Below are 21169 nucleotides of genomic sequence, written 5' to 3' on the forward strand. Positions count from 1 at the left end.
AAGTACAAAGTCAATGTAAGTGCTTTGAAGGGCAGAATCAATTCTTTGCAAGGAAGTTAGTGGGTAACTTTTGGAAAATGCTTCAGCCGTGAGTTTCACAGATGACATAATGCCACATGTATAAATGTATTACTAAGGGCACCATTTCATGTGTTATTAACATATGAATATCTGGATACATGATCTGGATAATGACACCCCAGCTTTTGGGCTGGTGGTCTTATTATTTACACCTGGTATTAAAATGCATTCTCATATATGCATATATGCCCACATTGCACTCCGAATTCAATCTGCAAATTAGCTCGGTGGAGTTGGAATACTTGATGTGCCCCAAGTCAGATCATATTTTGCAAGAGAAGACTTCTAGCTACTGCTTCTTTAGTTTGCAAACTAGATGACCTTTCAACCTACTGGGCCAGTTTCGTTTTTTTTTTTTTTACAGAAATGAGGTTATTGATGGTCCATCCCAGCCTAACCCTCACCCTAAACCTAAGTAATCACAATTGATCCCATATGCAAACCTCTTTGGCATGTTTGCTGCAATACTATGTTGTTTTTCACAGGCAGCCATGTTTCTCCGGGGTTCATGCTCAGCTGTTGCCATGGTAGCCATTACACCTCGCAGAAGAAGGGGTGAGGTGGGTGTGACAGGCACTCAAACTGGCAGGGCTCTTTACACAGGTTGAGAAGGCTGCTGTGGTGCTTGATCTTTGTGATAGTTTGACCAAAATATGTCAGATACATTTTATTAAGAATCCCAGAACAGTGTTAATTTACAGAAAAGGGATATAACATGGTCCCTTTATCAAATTAAAAGTAGAAATCTGAATTTAATCAGAAAACCTAATCAAAAAATTCAATCTAAAATATATGGGGGGAAACAAAAAATCTAAATAAGGAAAGTCAATAAGGACCTTCATTGAATATTCATTAAAAAGAGGAGGGAAAAGTAAATTTCCAGGTAATCAATCTAACATTTATCAAACAAAGAGAAGCCCTGGAGTTTGCTTTGATTTTAAATGTCATACTGCCTGGCTTTCCTTCAGCCTGTAATCCTACTAGTACCTGCAGCCTTCCACAGCGAGGCGGCTCTATTATCAGGTTGCATCTTGAATTGGCTGGCTGACTGAATACCAGACGACTTAATGTAAGTCTTTTGCGAAATCCTTTAGTTCCTGAATCAGAGCAACCATATAAAAGTCATGGGGGCGGACCAGATAACACAACACCTAAACAATACATCTTCAGACAGACCCAGGAAGTCATTTCACATGCCCACCTTTACCAACCCCCCTTACAATACAGAACACAGTGAAAAATGCATACAAATCTTTATCTAATGCACTACACTACCTGCCACAGTACTACAGTGTAAATTCTGTTCTCCTACTTGCATGGCACATTGGGCACATTGGGCATGAACAATAAATTCCCCGTATTAATTCAATAAAATGACAAATAGCTGCTTCAGCATGAATGAAAGTGAAGCTGGAATCCTGCAAAGATCCCAGAGAGGCCCTGAACGTTCAGTCAAACAGCAGCATGGCACCATTGTGTTACTTTAAGATCTTATTTGGTGTTTGGTGTAAATGGATCTCTGGAGGGATCAAGGGGCAGCTTACGAAGGTGTTGCCGACTCATTAGAGCCAGCAGGACCGATCACACTGCACTCAGATCTATACAAATGGAGCTTTTCAGAGAAATCGCAATCTCTACAGCGGAAGGGGAGAGAGGGAGGGAGGGAGGGGGTTTGACCTTGATGAGGGATGGTGAAATGGTGTTTCACAACAAAGCTATGCTGCAAAGCAGACTGAATCTTTGAACAGTATATTATAGTGCACCTTTTTTTTATAATATGCTTTGCCAGCCCAGAAAATGCCGGAGAATGACAAACATTGCAGTAAACGTCTGCTGAAATGTAACCATGCATCACTGCTGCTTGTTTTCTTTTGTATTTCATGTTTCAGTTGAGTGACAAGGACCTTGCCCTGTGTGTTTACAAGGGGTTTCATTTATTATCTCTTTTCTTTGTATAAGTTTTGTTTAGCTGTCACTCATCAGCAGTCAGGAGTCAACTGTAATTTAAAGTCAATTTTCACCCAGAAAATAATAATAAATAACAACAACACCAAAAAGAAAGAAAGAAAAAGAACAAATGTGACTGGTGATGGTTGTATCTACATCATTTTACATCATAAAACATCACAATGTCTAGTTACATCCAGACTGCTAGTATGTCTAAAGCTGACAACAAAAGCTCATATGACTATATAACTTAAGTATTTGAGTGTGGTAAAGTTGACCTGTATGAGGTCACTTGATTGTGGGAGATTCAGACTCTGTTTTCATATCTATTAGAAAAATGAGGTTTGAAATGCGTCATTTAAATAATGCCACATGTTTATGAGAAAGGAAAACAAAGAGCAACTTAGCAACTGCTTGAACATGACCACCTCACAAATTAAAAAAAGTCATTCAACACCCCTCACTGCCATGCTAAGCCCACAACCGCTGACACCCCAATCCCCCCCCCTCCCCCCCTCCTCTGACAGCTCTTTACCCCTGACTGCCCACACTGCCTCTTTTCCACTGTGTCAATGTCATAATACATCTGGGAATCATCCAGAACTCATAGAACCGTTGTTACAGTACATACTCTTGCTTTCTCTCCGCTCTGTGAAAAAGCACTGGGTCATCTTGCAAAAAAAAAATGGAACCTGGTTTTTACTTTTTGCTAACGTCATCAGGCAAGGGACACACCATTGGCTAATCTCATACATGCTGTGTTTCTGCTGTTTACCTTGCAATAGTTGGAGAGTTTCCAGAGTTGTAAAATCCTGTCTGTAGTTCAAACATGACTTCCTTGATCGTATTTCATTGTCTACCAATATCTGAATCAACACGACAAGTACTATTACCTCTATACAGACTTCTATAAATATTTTTTGCATGCATAGACTACTGCCACCCGCTGGTATGGGTAATTATTTCCTCATATGCATGTTGGCTGCCAGCTGGCCATCTGCTGCTACTCCTCTGAGGTCAGCTTGGTGTGGTGTAACCCATATGGGGAACCCGACCTGGGAATAGATATGGGCAAGAATGGAAACTACTACGGGTATCTTGTAAACATGGAAGCATTGTAAAAGTTTTTAGGAATTGTTATTTGTGTATCTGTTAGCATATGAAGGCAAATACACTGCTGGTCAGGATCGATTCAGTACACCCAAGCAGCACTCTTTATTTATCACACCTCATGTTCATGCAAACAACTTCTTTCCCTACGTCAGAGCACACTGCATCAAGTCTGATTCGCTCCGAGGGGGGAAAGTGGGCTGGTTGGTATGAGCTGCACGCACACAAGTTATCACCAATGGCACCAAATGATCTTCATCTTCTCCACACTTAAAGGAGAACGCCATAATGAGGGTCTGACTTTGATAGAGATGGTTGGGTACATTACGAGATGAAATTTCTTCATTTCACTATACTCCGTTATACAATTGGATGCTTGCTGAAAGCTCGGAGGTCTGTATCTAATGTCTTGTGGGTTTTGTTTATTTTAATGTCATTGCAGGAAGTGGAGAATAGGCATCATGCTTTATGAAGGTATTGATTTTTGCTGATGAGGCTGTTTTGCAGTCACCTGGTTTGTACTGTATGAGCAGGAACAGTTTTCATTCACTAATGGCACAGCTTTAAAGGACTGAAAAGAAATCCTTGGCCTGCTTCAATTCAGAACACACATGACATACAGTATTACACAATTTTATAATCCTGTCCTCTGTTGAATGAAGGGGTTTACATAAGAGGATATGCGAAACAACACTGGTATAGTAACCATGCATGAAGACAAGCTATGGCCAAATGCCTTCTGTTTCTCGTTGACACATTCAGTATACATATAGTGTAGGTATTTTTATCTTTCTGTCAGTTTCCCTGCCTACAGAATGTGAGGCAGCCTTCCTATTTCCATGTTGGCTCTCTATTCTGTAAATACTCCTTTGGTCCTCTGGTAGGCAACCAGGACTCTGATATTTTAAAAACTACAGTGAGAAGTGATATGTACAGTATTTGGCTGAAAGTTTGTTTTTTGTTAATTTTTTTTTCACATTCAGCTAACACACAAGTCTAAAAGCAGTCAACCCACTCTTCCTGGAAAAAAATAGTCACCAACAAAAAAGCTGAGGGTTTTCTAAGCGCTCACAATCAATAATTTGCTATGAGGTAAAAAAACTATTCACTGAAGACAGGATGAAAGTCTTTGTGCTTGTTTAGTTTTGTTGTGCAGTAGTGTGCTGTAGGTTTAAGACTGACAAACAATACCAAAAAGAAAGTGAGAGTCTTGTAGAGACTTCATGAGTCAGAGCACACACAGAAAGACACAAACCTGCAGGGAGTTGAACATTTGAAAAATCGGAGCATCACTTCTTGGAAATAGTGTGATGATGCTGCTTTCTGAATTATTGTTTGGAGCACTGTGTGGGATTTTTTGTTCCGCTGCTCTTTTCAGTAAGTTACAGTTTTTTTACCTGGTAGGATGAGAACAAATACTAATCGAGTGGAGACAAGTGAGAAGCTGCAGGCTTTTTTCTCACTCTTTTTAGGGTAAATTAAGAAAAGAGAAAAGTGTCCTGGATAATTTAAAGTGGCTATAATTTATATATTTTTTATAATAATAGTGAAATGACAGTAAGAGGTGTTGCTTGTTGAACCTACAGAGAATTATCAGCAACTCTGTAGCTCCCCTCGGCTTTACAGAGCCTACTATGCTTTTTAAGCTTTTTCACTATCTGGTATTGACAATCAGTCATGTAGGTTGGAAGTAACCATCTCAAACTCTCTTTCAGCTCATTGCTGTCCAGCTGCATCTTAACTGTTTTTTTGGCACAGATGCCTTTATTTAACTGTAGATAGACAGGAAACAGGAGAGAGACGGGGAATGACATGCAGCAAAGGACCTCTGGCCGGGATTCGAACCGGGGTCGGCTGCATATGTGGCATGTGCTCTAACCACTGGACTACCGGCATGCCATCTTAACTGTTTTTGTTCACTTTCAGCTCTCTCATATAATCATTTTTGGCTACAGTAGCTGCTTTCAGAGAAAAAATCCACTATACAGTACCTGCTCAGCACCAAACAGCAAACAGACACAGTTAACTGTAGACTATAGCTGGTGACCATAGTGGAGCATTTGGCAACTGAAGAGCCAGATATATTTCCCTCAGGAGTTGATAGAGAGCAAAAACAGAGCTAACAGAGAGTGAATGTTGGACTTCCATTCACCAAGCAGGCAGAAAAACAAGTCTAAATTAATGATAATGTTGTTCCGTAACTGCTGGATGTGGAAATAAGCAACTGCTTGCTAACAAGGTCAACATATTAGCTTAGAAAGATCATGATGACAGTATTCAGTTTACAACAAAAAAATCTGTTAGTGCAAGCTTAAAGATACGTATTCTATTGTATCTATTCATTCATGTATTCTATTACTTTGCTTTGCCAAATAGGTTTTTGGAGGAAATTAATTGCTGCCTGGGTTACATGCACTGGCAACATATTTTCCGACTGTGGGAGTGTGATATTGTCATACTGCACAGATGTTGGAGGTCAGGGTGCGTGGTCCTCTGAGAACCCCGTCTGCCACATGTAACCCTCTTTGTTCTTTCACTGCATTCCTGTTGAAAAGTGGGCGCATTTTGTTTTGACACTGAATTACCAACTCAGTCGGATGGAGAACAATATAGCCATATTTTTGACCATCCATGCAGCACTCTACAACAACACCTGGTTTTATCTGATGGTGTCAGGCCTCGTGTCGGTTGGCCTTTTTTTACGTTAAAATACCTCGAAGTGGCTGGAAATGATTGAAACTATCCAAATGAATGCTGACTTTTATAGCAGAATAATATGACGTTGGGCCTTTATCAGCCTCACAGGTTGTTACTGTAATAGTGTTATTATTGACAACTTTAATGCAGATGAACAGAGCGAGTGTGATGTTTTCATGGCGCACCCCCACACCAGACACAATGATCCATCAAATGTTTATTCACTGTCACAGCGCATCTACTACAAAGATTGTTTACACTCAGGGCGGAGGATTTACAGCTTTAGATTTAGTGTTTTTTTTAATGACGCACACACTCAAGCTTACTGCTCCCCCTATTGCGCTGGAGAATAGTACAAGGGCTTAGGATACTATGCCTCATTATCATGTGAAACCTTATGGTGCATAAATGAAGGCAACACTGCTGCAGACACCTCAAAGTATCTGTGTGAATCAAAGGGAACAGTAAGTGGCAGCACAGACTCACTAGTCAGGAACGTCTATCCATCCTCACGCTGAGAAAGTTCAAGACAGAATATAAATCAAGATGAATATGAATCAGCAGACGGAACAGCTGAATCCCATAATCAAATATTTAATCTCAGCAAACCGGGAAGAACCCACTTAGTAGGATTTTGATGGACTTTTACAAGTAAGAATAGAAAGCAGCTCTCTTTTTTTTGGCTACTCATCACAGTTCATCACTGGTGACCAAAAGACAGTGTGCATTGAATCTCAAGGGATTCCCCTGCATGCATGATGAAGATGCTCTTTTTGGATTGCACAAGTAAGCTTAAAGCTGCTTTTTATGCTATCTAAATGTACTTTTAATTCAAAAGAAAAGATATATTTTCTATTTGTAATCTAAATGAAAACTTAACATAAGCTTTTGTGAAATTTCTTGAATAGTGAGAAAGTCCACCAACCTTTTTCCAGTGATATGAGAGAGAGGTATAAGTCCCTCTCATATCACTCTTCACCCAAAATGGAGTTTTAGTAAAATAACACCACAGGTATTTATTGATAAAACTGGACTTTCATATAAAAAAAGGGAAAAGTTTTTGTTTTTTTGGCATCCTGAGTTTTTTAGACCTATGGCCTCACAAGATGACTCAGTCACTGCTACTTCTGTGGGGTTGCCAGCAGCATACGAGTCATGGATCTTTATGTAAGCCTCTCTGTGATGATATTTGATGAATTTCATTGGCGACACAGTGTGCATACTAAATATGCTTTTAAGGTTCAACATCACAATTAAATGTCACCAGATACTGTGAGAAGTGCATTTGTAATTCTGCAGCATTAGCTTCACCTCATCTCTCAAATGAGGCAGGGATATTGCCATGTTGACTTCAGAACAGCTGGGATTTTACTTGCCTAATTTAACCCAACCAAATCTCTTATGTCATGATACATTTAATTACTCAAAATGCTTTTTTTTTAAATACTTATTTTCTCAGTCGAAATCAAACTCATACTTCTTGGAAAATGCTTGCTAACAGCTGGAAATAAGTGTCAGACATGCTGTCAGAACTTTAGTCCAGTCCAACGTGTCTTGTCAACTAATTGTCACAGAATTAGTTGTGTAATTAATCCTTTCTAGAGGATGTGTCTTAATCTTTTTAGTGACCTCCTGATGACCTTTCCTCTAGCTGCACTATTAGGCCAAAATATGCATTCACACAGGAGAAGGAACACTTTCATTTCATGGTATGAGTTTTCCTCTCAGCCTCCCATTTCATAATCTAAAAGCAACACATGGACTACACCAATTTTCACCTGCGTTATCTAGTTAGTTTTTTATTACATATAAATAACTGAAGTGTGATAAATACCACAGAGCAGTGCAGTGGCCATCAGTTATAAACTATAAATCTGCTTTTAATACAGAAACAATAAAAACTGTTGAATTTACTCTGAATTTTAAGGCCGGCCATTGTTTCTAATGAGTGGATTTCTTTGACATTTTTTGAGCACATTTAGGCTCCCAAAGAGAAAAGCCCTTCTGTCATCAGTGACCTCGTGGCCTTTCTTCTTTGACTTGACCGACCAGCTCTACCACTTCAAAATAAATTAAATTACTATGAAAATGTCATTTAAATGTGACTTAAATACAGTGTTATTAAAGAATATGTACATAATGTATAAGCCTTGGAGCCATCAAGCAAGAGAGATGATCGTCACTGCAAGGAAATCAATTCGACTTTGGTAGATAATAAAGGGAGTACACAATACACCTACACAAGGAAGTACTCCTGCCTGGCTGGTATTAGTCCAGGTGAGCTCAGCAAACATTTCCATCCAAACACTCCACGCTGAGGCCAGACATTGTGGTCTGTGGACTGTCTACAGCAAAGCTGTATTGTACTACTCATTGAGTTTATCCTCCTGCGGGAGCCAGGACTGAAAGACTGAAATACTAAGATGTGGCTTCCAAGAGTCAAAAGAAAAAGGGCAAAGACCTGGTATTGATCGCGCTGAGGTAGGATGCAGAAACTTTGAAAGAACATGAGTTCAGCATCATCTCGGGGAGTAGCAAGAGGAACTCAGAGGAGAGAAAGGAAGCCTCTTTTGACCAAGTAAGAAAAACAAGAGTTGGGCTCTGACTTACACAAAGCTCCTGTGATCTTAGCTGAGCTCACACAGCGGATCATTGACAAAATCACATCAATGTGCTACGAGAAAGCACACACAAATTAGATATAATAATACATATCAAGTGATGAACAAATATTAAAAACAATCATAAGATCAGGCCACAAATTGATTATAAAAGACATTTTTAAAATCTGTCAGCTACATTTGGTGGTTTGAAGATTTCTTTATCACTGCTATCTAATGAGTAGAAATCCCAGGATAATCCTAAAATCTTGGCAGCACTAACTCATTTGAACAAACAGCTTTTGCTATTATGTTTCTTTGGGGGGAAATTGTGTCTGAGTTATAGGCCATACATTGTCTAAAACAGACTTGAAAAGAGAGGTGTTTGGCATCTATTGTTCTGTTTGTATTACACTAGGAATTTGCATATAAGGATAGGTCATCAAGTTATTCAGACAGTGACTGTGTTTATTAGTATCCTCCCATTATCCATTATCAGATTTTTTGGTATATACTGGTTATGTTTTGCGTACTGTATGTAAACACCTCATCCTAGTTTCTGCATATTCTGTGTTGTTACTGAATATAGTACCTGAGATAGTAAGAAATCTAGACACAACTGGACACAGATGATCAGAAACCTGGATACTGTTGCAATCATGTAAGGAAATATTAATAATCAGGTTTCTCATGTCCCACTAATCCTAACCCTAACCCTATGCCCGAATATGATAAAAACCAGGGTAAGACTCTAAAATGGTGTAATAACAGTAAACACACTCATCATAATTTGTGTTTAAGTCAAGTAGCAACCAGTATGAGTACATGAAGACTTGAGGAAACCATCGCAACGAGGTATTTTGTTCCATGTCCTTTAACGACTGCTAGGTGATAACACCAAAGATTATGCTTTGAGTTTCATTCACAACGCCTTAAGAGATATTAAAGCTGCATTGATTGAAATTGTCCAATAATGTACAGGTGTCGTACTAGATCTACAAAACAAGCTGTCAGACAAGCCCTAAGCAGGCATTATGGCTAAAATGTTAGCAAACAGTTACCTATTTACATATCAAGCAGACACAGCAGCATTAGCATTAATTTGGAGTTTCTGTCCACCCAATATTAGCTCCTCTTTTTGCTCAGTTTTAGTCTCCTCCAATAAAAAAATAACTAGCATTAGCAGGTAGATAATTGACTTTCTTCAGCAGCTTTATTCTTTAGAAATCAGCAACTGTCATATGTGTCAGCATATCACATTCAGCCGCGTTGGTTGCCCCTTCCTCCTCCAAACCTCCTCCAGCCAGCATTCCTGACCTTTGAATAAATCTGGATTTGGTAGCTCTAGCAACTGGCAGCATACCGAACAGCTTGATACTGCTGGGCACGTCTGTATTGCGATCTGGCGGAGCTGATCGCCACCACAGTCAATGCTTGAGCAGATGAGCTGGGAAGCAAGTCAGACACAGGAACAGCACAGAGTCAAACACCCAGGGCAGAGCTGAAACACAACACAGATGTGCCCAGTGGAATCAAAGTGTTAAGAAAGTGGAAAAAACCAGAGGCAAAAATTGAACTGTGCTGGGGAAATCTATGTATCTTGATGGAGCCATAAATGGTTCTTATCGGAAGTGTGTATTGTGCAGTAAATATAAACATCAAGAACACTGTGCAGCTTTGCAGGAAACTACAAATGATAGCCAGAGGTAACAATCTGAAAGCTTTGAACTTGCATACCCAGATCTGCTTTAATGTGGCCTCATTGAACTGCAGACAGCACACTCATGCTTCACACCAAAGGATACCAAAGAGACAAAGAAGCTAAAAAATCTAATATTGGTGAAGTCGGCTCTCTCTGTGCCTTCTAAATGCAGTTGTGGTTAAGTTCGTTAAGTTCTGATTAATCACTTTACGTGGGCAGAGAAGTGATCAGACACCAGGATTTAATTTAGGCAAATGGAGTGAGTCTGTAGCTTTTCAGGATGAAGCACTGCTCTTGGATCCACTTTGTGGTTTAAGCTGATAAAACAGGTTTTGCATTTTAAAAAAACTGAGCTTTTAAGAGCTCTGTGTTCATGTGTCACAAGCTACATTTAAATGCACTCGCTCAATGCGTGCATGCAAAGTGTGACAAACTAAAGCCAAACAAAATTTCTCCCTGCTGATGACAGCCCCAGACACCAAATGGATCTGTGTAATAGCTGGCATTATCATTACATAATGTGCTTAGTAGGATGAAGGGAGGGCGGAGGCAGAGTTTGTATCTGATGAGGCAGAACTGCTACTAACTTAAAACACTCGATGGCTTCCGTTGAGAGACAGCACCAGTAATAATAACCCATAATGTGAACAGGCTGACAATCTGGCCTGCTTTGTTAGCGCTGGGTTAGTCACAGGAAAACATGGGACACTACAGTGAGTCATTACTATTGCATGACAGCTTGCAGATAGACTCTTAATAGGATTCTACTGTGCTGAGCAAAGCAGCGCTGAAGTCACTCTTTACATTGAACTGAGCATTATGAGGCTCAGGGGATGTTTTCAAATGGATTGATGCAGCCCTCTGTTTTGCAAAGGTCTGGAAATGGCTTTTGGTCAGGGAGAGGCAAAAAGACAGCTTGACACATTTCCTTGTCTTCTGCTCTTAAAGGAATATGCAGAGTGTTTTTAGGAGATTATCTTACTGGCCAGATACCAAAAGCATTTGCACAAACTGTTACTGTAAGTAGCAGCTACTTTGGAGAATTGTTTCTCCACCTAAAACATCATTGGTGTAGCCTTTTGAAAATGCCTTTTATCACTCTGCTTTATGCTAAAGAGTTAGCATGGAGTATCCGAGCCATTGATCCGATGTTGACACATGGATGATTTCTGTGCTCTTACATCTAAAGCCTCTGATTTAATGCTGCAGGTCTCGCACTGATATTACTCTCAGAAGACAATGATTGTGTGAGTAATCCTCATATTCAGACTGTAATTTGGGAAGGTGCGTGGGGAAACATTACATTATGCTTCTCTTGCACCTGACAACTTTGCTTTCATTTCATTTTCTGGCATTATCAAGTTTTTGTGGGTAGTTGCTCTCAGTGGGCCACTGAAAAAATTCTGTAGGCTTAGAAAGAACATTACTCCTGTATTAGTCTCATTATTCTAACTCCCGGCTTGTTTAAGACATTTGTTTTTTTTTTAGATAAGTTTAATTATCTACGAGGCGCTACCCAGCACAATCCCCTAGACATTGTTGAACTTTTAGTTGTAGCATTTGAAATTTGTGGTTTTTAGGGTTCAAGTCTATTGCATAAGTGATCTAGGTGGTGGTTAGATGTAGTCTGTTGAATTTGTGACCACATCCAGCTGTGATGTATTTGACTATGGTACAATGTTAAATGCTGTTCTCCACAGGGTATGACATAGCTTATGCAGGATTATTAGCCTAGATGTAGTTACACTTTCAATCTTTCACAGTGTTGGTGGGCATCTGAAAAGGTATCTTAACTAAAATTCATTTTAAAGGAGATGCAGCTGCAGGAACATGTTTTGAATAGACAGTCCTGTGATTTCAACCAAATGACTGACCCTCCCCCCAAAAAACTCCTTTTCCTCATTGGACTACTTTTGCAATGCATATCAGCGTAAACCAGTATTAAAAATATTTGTATATCATTATCTTTCAACTATAGATTGTTCCACTGGGTACATATGAAGATCTGAATTAGGAAGTGTAAGGAATAGATTTTTTTCTCTCAAAAGCCAATATTGGTGCCTAAAAAAATCCATAATGTCAATCAGTATGGTTAAGAAATACACAAGGAGAATATTGGGATTGGGCTACTTTAGTATATTTAGTAATGTGTTCATGCTGGAGAGGAAGTCTACATCCTAAACAATCCTTGGTGGTACAAAACATTAATATACACAAAATATGGAGCATATAAATCATATTTATATACAATAATAAAAAAATAAAATTGATATACAATATATATTTAGCCTTCCTCATGCACTTTCATCATCCCAAATTCCTGTGGTCCAAAGTCAGCGGACCACAGGACGGCTGATTGTGCAGATATTTTGAACACTCCACTTCCTCTTGTCTTACTCTGTGGTTATTGCTTTCTCCATCTTTGTTCATCTATCATTTATTCATCTGAAAGTGCAAAACAAACACAGCTAATAATACTTTCATTAAATATAAATTAAATAAATTTAATATAAATATAAATTAAATATAGCACACATCAAATAGGTCTGAAAAGTGTCTGGTATTTCTAAAGATGTAATACCTTTTGATTGATTGGTTTTATTATATAAACTTGCAGCTTCTCATTAGGAGTTGCTTAAAGGCTAATTTGTCTTTATTAAATTTCATTTCAATATAATGTGCTTTAATTTAGGAATTTTCAACACTGGAGGAAACTGCCCACATTGAATATTGGAGATTAGTAGGAAAAATGGAGCAATTATCTTTGCAGCTTGTGCTTGATACATGAGACAAAATGACATGAACACATATTGTGCTGCAAGCCGGTCGATCCTCAACAAGTCTGGCATCCTTGTTGTTGATGCAGTTTGTCTGTGTTTTGACACATAAAAGTTGACAGGCAGTTTTGTTACTGTCTTACTTTTAGAACTCATATAAAAGCCAGATTTCCAGGTGTGTTATTCTACTGACAAATGCTGCTGCAATGTGAGCCATCTTTGTTTTATAGTGTTTATATTTGTGTCACATTATTTTGTCCATTTCCTGTCAATCAACAACCCAAAATATGTCAGGAAAGCACCTACAAATTATGTCATATTTACCAAATGACCCCCTAATATCTTCAGTCAAAACTAAATATACAGTAGTTAGTTATTTTTATTTATTTCTTCTCACAGATCATTTTGTTTGGTTAGAGACACATACCTCCTACCCTGAATGAATCTGTCCGCACCAGTTGACAGCTACAAGCAAACATTGTAGCTCAAGTCTTGTGCTGTGGAGACAGCAGTACTGCCAGAGCGAGACATCTCAGGGGAGACCAGTGTGCATACATTACCAACTCACCCCCCCCAACCACCCTGCACTAGTCCTGTCAACACATATGGCTCAGAGGCTTATCTCTCAAAAACACAAGAGCCTTCTCTGTCATCTGGGTCACAGCGGCTATTTCTCCTGGCCCCGGCAGGGACGTGACCATCTACACCCACAAACATCCATTAATTGATGTGGCAGAGATCCGGATGTCCAATTGATTTTGATTACCCCCCTTCGCAGGGGAGCTGGGACACTTGGTGGGTGATGCACTTTTCCGTTTCAATTAAAATCAAGGTTGAGTCACAGTGAATCAGAAAAATGCTGCTGTTATGCAGATTAGCCAGCAGGTTCTTAGCAAGAATTGAGACGCCCCTGTGTGATTTGGTTCATAAGGGAGAACAGTGCCTCGCTGCTCCACCCTCCCCCGCCCCCTGAGGAAGTGTACAGATACTGGATCAAGTCCCGCAGGACCATGAAGAGCCAATTTGGGGCAGTGCTGGCTCTTTTAAATCACAAACAACAGGAAGGAGAGAGTTCCTTTCTCTTGCATTTCATACAGCGACGGGGTGAAAGTTACATCCTCTAAACAGTTTCTGAGAGACAATCAAACAAATTCAAAGTGAGGCAGCTTTTTATTGGGATCGTAGCGGCACTAGCTGCTGCACCATCAGGAGGCAGAAATGACTTTACCTGTGTGTGTGTGTGTGACTCATATGTATGAGGCCAAGAGTAATCAGATCAGCCGCACAACAGGTGTGTTTAAACTTAAATAACCCTCCAGAATGAAATAAACTCAGAAACATACACAAGCTAAGCTGATAAAACAGGAGAAGCTGGTTATGAGTTCCATTTCCTTATTCATATTCTGATAAACTTGTTACCATCCAGTAGAAGCGGTTATGTGGAAAGCTAATGTGATGTGTTCCCAGCTCTATATTGAGGTTTTTTGAAGTGGCCTCGGTTTTCAGGGTGTCCTTCAGCAAGTCTTTCAACACTGTACCATTTTTAAAGGAGTAATTCTTTCGGTAGTGCTGCACAGAATCAATTTGTGATGTTTGTTGCGTAATCCATGATTCATTTGTGGATCATTTTGATTTCAAGCACTGACATTTACATGTATTAATGTTCTTTTGTTTTGTTTTAAAGGTCTTCTTAAAAAAACACACACAAAGACACAAAATATGGTCCATTGACACTATTTGAACAATGAATTTCACCATGTATGACTAAGCTTTGGTGCAAAAAATATGAAACTGCATTGCAGCTGTGTTGGGAGTGTCCCAGTATGAGGTCATGTTTTCTGTGTTTGGTTCATGTTACCAGAGGAATAAGAAAAATACACAGCAGAAAATCTGAGCTGTGAATACAAATAATATCACCTGTAGAGTTAAAGTCCATGTTTTCCTCTATATTGTCGGCCTTGATTGAGCCTACAGATGTTATTCTTTAAAGAGGGCTGCAGTAGTATTTTGTTTGTACGTCTACTGTTCCTCCTTTCAAACTCCCATGGCAGTAGCAACAGCTTGGGATTATTTGGGACGTTGCATCACACCCAAGCAGCGACTATTTTTTTAATATGTTATTTATTTAATTCAGTGTGCCTGCATTCATTAGACACATCAACATTACAGGTGAGGTGTGTGATAAGCATGCAGGTGACTCAGACTTTTAATAACACATCCAGTATTTTTATTTCCAATTAATTGCTACCATGATTATTTTGGTGCAGCTTCCTTGTCTGGTCTCAGATTTTTGTTTAGTTTTTTGTCATGGTGGGGGAGGAGGGTGAGGGTGACACTGTAATTATCTTGCACCACTGATGCCTCTTCAGGTGATTGTAAATTCATTAAGACGATGCTCAGGCAGATGTTTGTGTCTAATTGCCTTATTAACAGGGACGATGGAGAGGAGCTGTGGTTTTTGACGTTTGCATAAACCTGCAAGGTGACTGATCTTCACCTGATACTGACAAGTAAAGACATAACTGTGCACCATAACCAATTTGGTGAACATACAGTGATTGTATGCATGCCACAACATCCCAAACACTTGTTGCATGCTGTGGTATGCTTTGTCAGGCAGATTCAGACACATTCTATCCAGATGTTTTAAAGATATAAACGATGGTCAAAATACTAACTCGAGGCTTCAAAACCAATCTGTGACATCACTATGGCTATGTTCATTATTTTATACTTCACCTGCCCTAACCCCCCTCCCTTTCCAAGCATGTAGGAGAATGTGCAGTGGCTGCGAAAAACACAAAAGGCTCTCTCTATAGGCAGTGTGTGGTTGTCGGTTCTGGGCTACTGTAGAAACATTTTATAAAGGTCTCATTCTAAAGTAAAGAAATCACAACAATTCTCATTTTTCATGGGATAATACACTAATTAAAACATATTACCGAATACCATGATCCATATCTGCCAGATCTGTTCCACTAGATGCCACTAAATCTGTGCACCGTTCATCCGAGGCTGTGTTCAACTTGTTTGATAACAGGTTAAATAAAAATACTATTAATTATTTTGTTTTTCCATTTTTGTGTGAATTTAAAAATAGAAATCCACATGCTTTTACATTTTTCATCTTTAAATTAGCAATCAGAATAGAAATTAAACCAAAACCAGAAAACAATGGATAGATGGATTGATGGATGGATGGATAGATGGATGGATTGATGGATGGATGGATGGATGGATGGATGGATGGATGGATGGATGGATTGATGGATTGATAGATGGATGGATGGATGGATAGATGGATGGATGGATGGATGGATGCATAGCCACATCGGACCTATGTAGACTATGAAGCCTTATAAAGGCAGTCTGCTGCTTGACTCATCTATATATATACACCTATATATAGATGCTATATATATACCTGTGCAATTTACAATGCTCTCACTTCCCTTTATATAGGATTTCACGCACTTTCTTTTTATTTCTAGAGAAGCATATGTTTTATGGATTTATGTGTCTTTCTTGTGTGTCTTTAAAGTTCTTGAATCTTGAATCATCTCAATGTTGTTTTTTGGGTAAAAAGCACAATAAATGCTAAATTACACACAAAACATCTTTGAAACTCCAAAAGCAAGAAATATAAATCAATTCAAGTGATTTCAATGTCTAAATCAAATCCAGATAAAACTGAACTTACTGGGCGGATGTGGTCACCGCAATCTATGTAAGCCAGGTCCATTCACTGAAGAACAGAAATCCATGCGTATAGTTTACAAATCTCTTCTCACAGATTTACATTTACATCAAGTTCTGTTCTCTACCATGTAACCCCAGGGGGGCTCTGTATCAACACAACACACAACATGCTGCCAACAGTATTGTTGTGCGAGTGTTGTTTGAATTATACAAAGCCTTGGTGGTTACACTGAACCCACATCTTATCTTCTTTCTGTCTGCCTGTCTTTTTTTCCTGGTAGGTGTGCACATACCTATACACACATACACATACCTCTTCTTCTTTTTTGTTTGTTATGTGGTTACGCCAACTGACAGTGCAGTTTCATCAGCTTGAACCTATATCCTATATATGGATGACAATTTTTGCGGGAGGTCAAATTCTTTGCACTGGGGGTGTTTGTGTCCCCTGCTCCTCCTGTAAAACCAACTAGTCTAATGTGTGTAGAGGTGTGTGTGTGGTTACACTGTAGCAGTCTGGTGTCATTTTCAGGTGATTTAATCAAGACGAACAAGGTGAACGGCCGTGTGTAACATCACTGCACTCTGGCGCACCACTTCTCTAATCAGAGGCTGCAGATTTATGAACATACCAGCGCTGCTGCCTTCACATGCTGCAAGGAAGGAGGAGGAGAAGCCTCATACAGCTGTCTACATTCATTTATATTTCTGAGAAAATTTTAGTTGGAGAACTTATTCATATTTTAAGCATCAACCTGTTGATGATCACATTTGCAGGAAGTATTTCATTTGATCATGTTAATGAAAAACAGAATCTCTATCTATCTATCTATCTATCTATCTATCTATCTATCTATCTATCTATCTATCTATCTATCTATCTATCTATCTATCTATCTATCTATCTATCTATCTATCCATCATCCATCCATCCATCCATCCATCCATCCATATATATAGGCTATAAAAATAAAAGTGAAAAACAAGTAGCTTTCTGCTTTTGTTTAATTTCAATTCCAATTGGCAATTTGAAGACAAAAATGATAAAAGCATGGGGGTCTCCTTTTTTTTTTATTCATACAAAGAACAGAAAAACAAAATGATGCATATCTGATTATCCTGTTATCAAACAAGTTGACCACAGCATGGACTTTACACACTGGTCCTTTAAAACCAGGGCTGTCATCCTCCTGACTGCATCCTGCTGAGATCTTAGTGACTTTTGGATGCATTTGAAGTCTTTGAATGAACAAATAGGGAAAACATACACTTTCAAACAGTCTCTCCTAAGTAGCATTCATGGGTTTGTGCTTAGTCGTGTACAAGAAAAGTGGCATTTGAGAGCGTTACATACTTTCACAGCTTCACATACCTGGCCAATCGGTTGAATCAAAGCAGCCATGATTGTCAGATTGTCAGTTTGGGGATATCACAAAAATTTCCATTTTCTTCATGACAACAATCCCAAACATACAGCCGGAGTCTTAAAGTATTTTCAGCAACACGAAAACAAGGAGTCCTGCAACAGATGGTATGGCTCCAACAGAGCCCTGATCTCGATATCATCAAGTCAGCCTGGGATTACTGGAAGAGACAGAAGCAACTGAGATGCCTAAATCAACAGAAGCAAGTTTTTCAAGATACTAGGAACAACCGCCCTGCCACGTATCTGTTTTAAATGCAAAGCATGATCACGCCAAATATTGATTTTATTTAGGTTTCTTCTGTTTACTGAACTTTGTATAAAAGCATTCATTTAAATCCCCAAATGATCCAAGCCTAGATGTGCATTTTAGCAATAAGCAGAAAAGAGATTTCGAACACTTATGATCATGTAAAATGTGTATGGTGATGTTGTACTACTACAGTACTTGTACTTTATCTTGCTTCAAGGGCTGGAGTTTTCCATTTAGCACTCCAAAACCACAACACACAATGAAATTACAAATGAAAGTGCATTAAATCTGGCTTTCATCCCGACACAGACAGCACTGATCACCTGTGCCAAAAACTACAGAAAGCTATTAATCTTACAGAGACCAGAAGTATCATGTTACAGTACATAGTATTAATTCCCGTATACTTCAATAAAAGAGAAAACACCTTCAGGAAGTCATTCGTGGATACAAAAGCAGAAAGCACACTTTATATTAATCGAGGACTGCTTTCACAGATTACAAGAATGCAGCTCTCCATCTCTTTTCCCCTGCTGAATGAAATCCCACTTGCCTGGTGGAGGTCATAAAGCAACATCTGCCAGGCCCAACCTGCCTCCTCTGCTCTCTACCATCCCCCCACCCCCTCCACCCCCATCCTGTCCAGTTCTGGATTAGAGATGACCTAAACCACCACCCCACCCCCCAACCCCCCCTTTGCATGCTGCTCTGCATGGATTAACTCTTGGGGAAGCTTCACTGCTGTCACACATTAACCTGCAATCACAAGTCTCTTGTGCTGAGAACACTTACGCACCACAACCCTCTGGGAAGGGCTGTCAGAGTGCGATACGAACACACTGAGAAGCTGTTTTTGTTCACCATGAGAGCAACATGTTATTCAGATTGGGCGAAGTTCAGTGGTAACTGGACACTAAAACAACAACTCTTCTTCTTGAGACCCTTCACATTGCCTGTGATCTATCAGACAGATCTTTAGGTTTTACAATGATTCAGGTAGAAGCAGCTTTCATTTACATTAATTGAGTTCTCAGCACTGATGCAGACTGTCGTATTATCTATCTGTCAAGATGTTTGCTGGGAGTGAAAATGGTTTTCGTGAAACGTGTAAATCTTGTTCCATCTGTGGTGTTTTGTTATTGTTCCAATACCTGCGTTGCATGTTATTAATTATAATTATTAATCTTCCACTCAAAGTGTTAGATTAAAGGAATGACATTCAAGCAAAGGCTTTCTCAAAGGAACCTCCCCACTCTGATGTAGACAGATACGGACACACACACATACACAGACACACACACACACACACATACACACACATACACACACACACACATACACACACACACATCTTTATGGTCTGGAAACAAACACACAAAGAGACAGACAGACACACAATAAGATCACACAACTGGAACTTGCTCATCTTGCCGCCAGACACTTCTGTATGTGGATGAGCTTACAGATGCAGTCAGACTCCGCTGAGCGCAAAACTGCGACTAATTTGAAGCTTCACTAAGAAGCCATGAATCATTCAGCCCGGTGAGACTGATCGACAATATAGACGTGCACCCTGTAGACAATAGAAATCTGAAAAATGCACACATACATCCAGAGACAGACACATGCAATAATTTTCTCCCATAAAATCACACATATTATCCTTTCAGTTGGAGGAGAGCAGAGGAGGAGGGGGGAGCTGTATTCTTTGCAGCAGCAACAGTTGGCTGTCTGTCGACTGAGAGGCAAAGAGTTAGCTGCAGCACAGAGACACACACACACGGGGACACACAACATGCATGCACGCACGCACACACTCATATGCCAGGCAATTGGAGATAGAAAGAGATGGACGGGGGAGCCGAGAGAAGAAAAGGTGACAGATAAAGCCACAAAGCCACTCGGCTGTAGGGATGCCTGGCAACCGGTGGCAAAAATGGAGATGCAGTAATAAGAGAAAGGGAGAGGGGGAACTAAAAGGGATAGACACACACATGTAGACATGTTGGAAAACACCATGGTAAACAATAGGATGGAGAGGAGAAGAGAGGAAATCATAACTCACTGGAGTCATCTGAGTCGTATCCCTCAACATCAGGTTCCTCATCCCTCTTGGCGGCCTGCAAGGAGGCGGAGGCTCCGGCACAAGCCCGGTCTGGGTTATCCTCATTGGGGCGGTCACTTTCGGCGGCAGAGGTGGATGTGGAGAGGGCAGAGCGCAGGGACCCGGCGTGGCCCGCTTGGTGGGGCGCAGCAGGGGGGAGGCCCCGCGGGTAACGGGGAAAGTAGTCAGAGATCTGCTTTATGGGCTGGATGGGGCCAGGGCACACGTCAATGGCCATGTGCTCCTGGATGCTGATGGTGGGTTTCTCGCCTTTGCGTTGTGTCATGCATGCGGTCCAGCCCGGAGCCTACTCCCAAAACCAAAAAAACTAAGAAAAGAAAAGAAAAAAGAACATAAACAGACCCACCCCCTAGTCCTCCTCCGCCTCCTCTTCCTCTTGGCTTTTTTTTTTTGAAGAAGTGGGTGTTGTCCTGGGTGGGTGCTGATGGGTGGACAGGTCCAGGTGATCTGTGGATGTCACCACACTGGTCTACATGGAGATCTGGGGGTTGCTGCTGCGTCTTCCAGTGCTGTCCTCAGACCCAGACCATGCTGTCTGACAGTCTCACACACACTACAACCTACCCTCCCGCTCTCTCCTCTTCCTATACCCCCACACTCTGCCCACGTCTGCGCTGCCTATCTGAGAGAGAGAGCAGAGAGAGTGGCGTGTGAGGGAGTGTGCAGGAGAGGGAAGGGATTAGAGAGGAAGGAGGGAGGGATCAGCTGATGTCACTGCCTAGCAACCAAGCGGTAAACAGGAACCGTCAGCCGAG

At 40.3% G+C, this 21169-nt stretch overlaps 1 protein-coding gene across 1 annotated transcript in view; it reads right to left on the reverse strand.

Annotated features, from left to right (window-relative positions):
* Positions 1-20679, reverse strand: part of doc2b (double C2-like domains, beta) — a 133930-nt gene extending 113251 nt beyond the window's left edge. Inside the window, exon 1 of the mRNA XM_053332323.1 lies at positions 20355-20679. Coding sequence (XP_053188298.1) covers positions 20355-20679 — 325 coding nt within the window. The remainder of the gene's footprint in view (positions 1-20354) is intronic.
* Between the last annotated feature and the right edge of the window lie 490 nt (positions 20680-21169).

This window comes from Scomber japonicus, chromosome 13 (genome assembly GCF_027409825.1).
Source record: "Scomber japonicus isolate fScoJap1 chromosome 13, fScoJap1.pri, whole genome shotgun sequence".
NCBI lineage: Eukaryota > Metazoa > Chordata > Actinopteri > Scombriformes > Scombridae > Scomber > Scomber japonicus.